This window comes from Cynocephalus volans, chromosome 12 (assembly GCF_027409185.1).
Source record: "Cynocephalus volans isolate mCynVol1 chromosome 12, mCynVol1.pri, whole genome shotgun sequence".
Lineage (NCBI taxonomy): Eukaryota > Metazoa > Chordata > Mammalia > Dermoptera > Cynocephalidae > Cynocephalus > Cynocephalus volans.
The window spans coordinates 104,421,716-104,427,715 of record NC_084471.1 but is presented as its reverse complement, the minus strand read 5'-3'; the positions used below and the strand labels follow the sequence as shown (position 1 = coordinate 104,427,715).

The following is a 6,000-nucleotide window of genomic DNA, read 5'->3' as shown; positions in this document are numbered from 1 at the left end:
CTACAATTATCTGAATCTGGTACTTTCTGCTGAGTCAGGAAGATCAACTAAGTTGATTATGAGACATCATGAGGCAACAGTGTCTAATACAGGAAACCATATGGAAGAGGAAACACCTGTCAGGCTGTAGATATAAACTATGGGTATACACACGGGTAACTATAAGCAGAGAACTCCAAAATCAACATGGATAAGGGCAGAAAAAACAATAGACCAAACCCATAAGTGACACTAAGCAGGCAAGAGAGGCAGAGACACAGCAGTGAGCAGCATATAAGGCAATGGGCCTTACACACCTGTTTGAACCTTGTGCAATCTCTTCCTATACACGAAAATGACTCAACATTAACCACTGTATGAGTTCACATTATCACTTTTCCTGAAGGAACTCACCCTTATTCTGCAAGATTTAATTACATTCAATCAAGGGTAGAAAGAATATATTAGTGTTGACTGCTTCTAGGTCAGTCAAATTATGAAGAAGGATTTTAAACCTCCATTCATCTTTCATCATCTGAGATCAATCTCTTGCTCCCACATAACTTCCTCATCGCATTTTTCACTTCTGCATTCCTCAGCGTATAAATCAGAGGGTTGAGCAAAGGTGTCCCAATTGTATAAAACACAGCTATCATCTTATCCATGGGAAAGGTGGCTGCAGGACGTATGTATATAAATATGCATGGACCAAAGAAGAAGATGACCATGGTGATGTGGGAGATGCAGGTAGACAGGGCTTTCCTCCTCCCTTCAGCACTGTGGTTCCTCAGGGAATGCAAGATGACAACATAGGAGAACATCAGCCTGACAAATCTCACTGCGCAAATGGCACCACCATTGGACACCAGGAGTAAGTTGATCACATAAGTGTCTGAACAGGCAAGTTTCAACAAGGGCTGCAAGTCACAGAAGTAGTGATCGATTACATTGGGGCCACAGAAAGGCAAACTCAAGGCAAGAAAAATCTGAGCTAAAGAATGCACACAGGAGCCTACCCAGGCCATGGCCACCAACACACCATGGACTTGGTGGCTCGTGATGGTCATGTAGTGCAGGGGCTTACAGATGGTCACATAGCGGTCAACAGCCATGAGTATAAGGATGAAGATCTCCAGGCAGCCAAAGAAATGGGATGAAAAGAGTTGGATCATGCATTCTGTGAAAGAAATAGTGGTCTTTCTCAAAAGGGCATCCACAATCATTCTAGGGGCTGTGGAAGTACAGAAGCAGGTGTCAGATAAGGATAAGTAGAAAAGGAAGAAGTACATGGGACTCTGAAGTACCCAACTGGTCTTGATGGTTACAATGATCAGCAAGTTACCAAACAATGTCCCCAAGTAGAAAAGCAAGAAAGTGGTAAACACCATTTTCTTCCAAACAGGATCCTGTGTCAACCCAAGCAGAATAAACTTAGTCACATTATTATTCAGGTGCATGATTTCATGAATGAGAAGCCAAGAGTGTGAAATGGTTTGTCTGCAAAAAATAAAAATAAAAATAAATTGTGGTGTGCTATTTGAAGTTATGAAATATGTTAAGAAAAAATAAACATTTCTCTTCGGAGACAATCTGTCTGTGGCCTTAATGAGTCACATGAATATTTGTTCCTCAATTTTAATGACCGCTTTATGGGGATATTTTGAGTCTCACATAGGAATATGAATGTGATACTTTCTGACAACATTCTTACAATACAAGCCCTTGTTAGTTTTGTCATATTCTGATTAATTTTGCCAATGCAGTGAATGTAAAGTTAGGAGGTATGGATCAATTGTATTATATCTTTTTTTTCATTTAGTAAATATAAATGATATTTTATATTTTTTATATTTGTTAAATACTCATGTTTTACATGGTATATCACTAAACATTTAGGATATACTTAGGTAAATACTCATGTTTTACATGGTATATCACTAAACATTTGGAGTTTCATAATATAAATATAAAGTCAAACACCACTGCCATCCCATAGAGAAAGTCTTATTTATACATTTTGTATGCTTTAAATATTCATTATACATATTTATAAAAATACATGTTATTTACAGATACATAATATGCTGCACTTCTCTTGATCTCAATGCACATTATCATGGATGTCTATGTGTATGACTCTATGTCTATTTTTTTTTAGAGGAATGTTAACACCTTTCATCAGGTTCCCAAAGGAATAAGACACAAAAATAGGTTGCAATGGACTAGAGACAAAACTAGTTATACAGCACATCTTCTAATAAAGACTGCACTTACCTCAACTCTTCGAGATTAGCCAACTTTAGAATGGCCGAATTAGTCAAAACAATAGGAAATAGACAAAGTGTCAGCATTGGAGGTAACATCGAAGAGCTGAAAAAAAAGCAATCACGAAAAGATCGAGGACAAATGAGGGTCGAACACAGAATGCTAAGTGACTCCTTCTATGCTCCTGTGTTGGATTGCAGAGGACGCAGAAGCATTGCTTTCCTCTCTTAAACTCCCCAACCCTCCCTAAATCAGTGGCACTAGACTTCTGTCTTTGGGAGAATCTCTTTACTCACTTTATTTCTACGCAGAATTTACCGTTCTCTGTGGAAAGGAAAACAGGTTGCCAGAGCTCTTTTATCCCAAAAAAGCCCAAATTAAAGAGTGGTGTAATCTACCCACCTTCAGCTCCTCACCCTGTGCAACCAAATCCCAGGATTCCTGCTCTCTGCTCAGGTGACACTCTGGAAAACAACCTGGCCTGAGGATCAAAAGGTCATTATAAAATTCAATACCCATTATCTGTGCTTCCTATGTCTGGTTGTCCGAAATGTCATAAAATTAATATTTAAATTATTCCTTTTCCAAAATCTTACTAGACAGAGAGCAGGAATATTGTGGAGGGTCAGGGGTAGATAAGACGACAAGTGGAAGAAAGTCATGCAGGGACAAATACTGAGGAAAAGGGAAGGCTTTTACCCAAAATATTTTCAGCAACACCTCTCCACAGATATGATATATTATCAATCACGGTCAATATTTAGTGTTTAGCCTCCTCATTTTCATATTTGCTCTGAACATTCTATGAGGAGTCATCATTCAACTTTTCAAACTAAATCCCATATGTGCATGAGTTGGAAATTATATCTCCTGAAACCACTTAAGAACATGCAAGGAGTGATAATTTCTATGCTGTGACATACAATATTTTATTGAAATCTGTGACTTGGAGATGGAAAAATTGGCATTCTCCACAAACTTTGTCAAGGTTACTATGCTGTATTAACCTTTTCTCTGTTTGTTTATCAGGCATAACCTCTTCAGAGTTTCTGATTCCCATAGGTTTTGGTGAGGACTTATCTTGCCCACCTACATAACATTAAAAAAATTATGGACTCTTATTCACTCTTCCATGTCCAGAAACAGTAATTAACTTAAGACATGGAATGCATTCTCATCTCCCTACACAATAATGATGGCTTCTCACACACCTGGTGTTCGTAAAATATTTGTATTGGTAATATATTTGGTATAAAAGACTGTTTTATACCAAAAATTAAATTTCATTCCATTTATTTTCTATATTAACAGTAAACCTTTAAAACCTCTTATTCATTTTATTCTGTTCCTTTCTCAGAGGATGTGAGAACAGTATAGCCACACCGTATGTAAATAAATATAAAAATTATATTGGATTAATCTGTAATGATGACTTTCAGAGCTCAAAAAATAAAAATAATCTGTCACTTACCTGTTAGAAGATGCTCTAAGGTAGTGTCAAGACTTTTTATTCCTTTTTGAAGCATCCTTCCCAAAGAATACTAAAAAAAAAAAAAAAAAAAAAAAAAAAAAAAAAAATCCCTTTCTGCATTCCAGAGGGAATATGTTAACATGTAATGATGTAAAACATTAGCATCCTAGAGAGTATTGTTCCCTAAAGTGTCCTTTCTTTTGTAAATCAGAAACATCTCAGATATTATAATAAATTTGACTTTGGGTTTGTCTATTTGCCTGTAAGAATAGTAAGTTAACCCTACTCATCTTCGGTAACCAAATACAAATAATGGTATGAAGGTGTTAGGTGTCTCAGACACACCAACGGTATCAGAGAAGAAGAGGAAAAATACAAATGTATGGTGTAGAGGGTGATAGAAAACAGGAAGAAGGAAAAATAATGTCATTAGAGTAATATCACCAAGAAATAACTATTCTCAACCAAGGCTCTAAATTGCCACTCCATGCATTAAGAAGCAAACTTTTCCAGCTCATGTAATACACTTGAAGTATATTTGCAAATACAGACCAGGAGGGCAGGGTGGTGTCCTTTAACCAGAGGTTTGATTCTGTGGGCTACAGACAACCCCCACCAGAGAACTACAGATTTACAGCAAATAGTCCGAGGATTAAAATGTACAAGAAGCACTGAATCTCATATTGTTTAAAATTTATTTTCATTTGTTTTTTTAACCCATGTTAATAAAGGACATTTATTAAGAAATATATTGTATCAAAAAAATTCTATTTCCCAAAATATTTATTGATTTTTTTATTAATTAATAATCAATTTTCTTATGTAATAGCTTGAGTGTTTATCACTTTCCATAAATTACACCTTTTAATTTATATAACTATCCCATGATGCAGGTACCAACAATAAGATTTCTTATAAGAGGAAACTAAAACTCACAGAAGTTAAGCAGCTTGCCCAGGTTACTTAGTAAATTCAGTACTTCATCTGTACTAACGTCTGTCTTATTCTGTGTTTTTTCCTCATTCTACACATTTTCTGTACACTATCCTAAGTTAAAAATCAGTTAATACTAGAAAGTAATGATGTTGAAGAAAATTTCTAATGGCTAAGTAATGGTATCTCAGGTTTAGGATCCTGAAATTAATAGTAAGGCTATGAGAACAGGTTGAAATTCAGGATATAAATATGAAAATTTTCAGTACAGAGTTGAATCTTGTAAGCATAAATTTCAAGTCAGTACTGCAGAATTCAATTTGCAAATCATTATTTGTAGATGGTAGTTTAAATCATGAGATTACATGAGGTCACCTGAAGAAAACTTGCAGAGAGATTAGAAAAGTAAGCTGACCACAAAATGTGGGGTTACACCACCATTTAAAAGAATCCCTGAAGGATTGCAAGAAGCATGCTTAAAGAACTTGGATGAAATTCTGGAAAAGTAACACTATGAAACCCAAAGGACTAGACTTTCAGACAGGAGTGCATGAGTTTTCTGCATAGGAAGTCCACATGAGCACTAGTGTCAGAAACTCACACACATGCAAGTCCTGATTGAAAGATCACTCACTAGAGAGCTTTAAAATAGGAAAATGTTGAATAATGGCTAGACCAGAAAAAATTTCTTATTTTGTTTCTCAGACTCTTAAAAAGTTTTGTAAATTGTAAGCACTTACTGAGGATAGAGATCATGACTATCTCGTTCTTCACCATGTCTGCTGTGGTATTTATGAACTACAATTATATTACATATTTAATAATCATTTAGTAAGTGAATGAATGAAGAAAAAATGAAACCAAATTTTGAAAGAAATTAGTATCAATGTACAATTACCTATTCTGGAAAACTACTTCTGTAATGATAAATGAAATAAGAATCTCTTTTGATTCTTTCTGGATAACAATAAACTACTAATTTAAAAGGCTGCAGATGGAAGGGAGGTCAGATCTCAGGAAAGAACAAACACTTTTCTGGTCATCTGTTTCATAGATGCAACTTACTAGCACAATCAACAGCACTGGGAGATAACTAGCACTGTAAGTGTTAGATTGTCCCCGTAACAGAGTGTGCTATTTTTGATGATGTAGTGTGGAAAGTAGTATCAATAAGGAGGATACATTCAGCCATGGTTGACTTTTGCTGCACAACATGAGGGTGTTCAAAAAGTTCATGGGAAAACAGAATTGAAATGTAATGAGAATCTTTTCATCAACTTTTTGAAGTATCCTCGTATTTAAATACCTTTGCAAATACATCCTTCCTTCTTCATAAGGACGCTAATGATGAG

At 35.6% G+C, this 6,000-nt stretch overlaps 1 protein-coding gene across 1 annotated transcript; it reads right to left on the bottom strand.

The window, feature by feature from the left end:
- Positions 1 to 500: 500 nt before the first annotated feature.
- LOC134361144 (olfactory receptor 4C16-like) lies at positions 501 to 1,436 on the bottom strand. Its single transcript, XM_063076098.1, has one exon. It carries the CDS (start codon positions 1,434 to 1,436, stop codon positions 501 to 503), a length of 936 nt encoding a protein of 311 aa, XP_062932168.1.
- Positions 1,437 to 6,000: the final 4,564 nt, after the last annotated feature.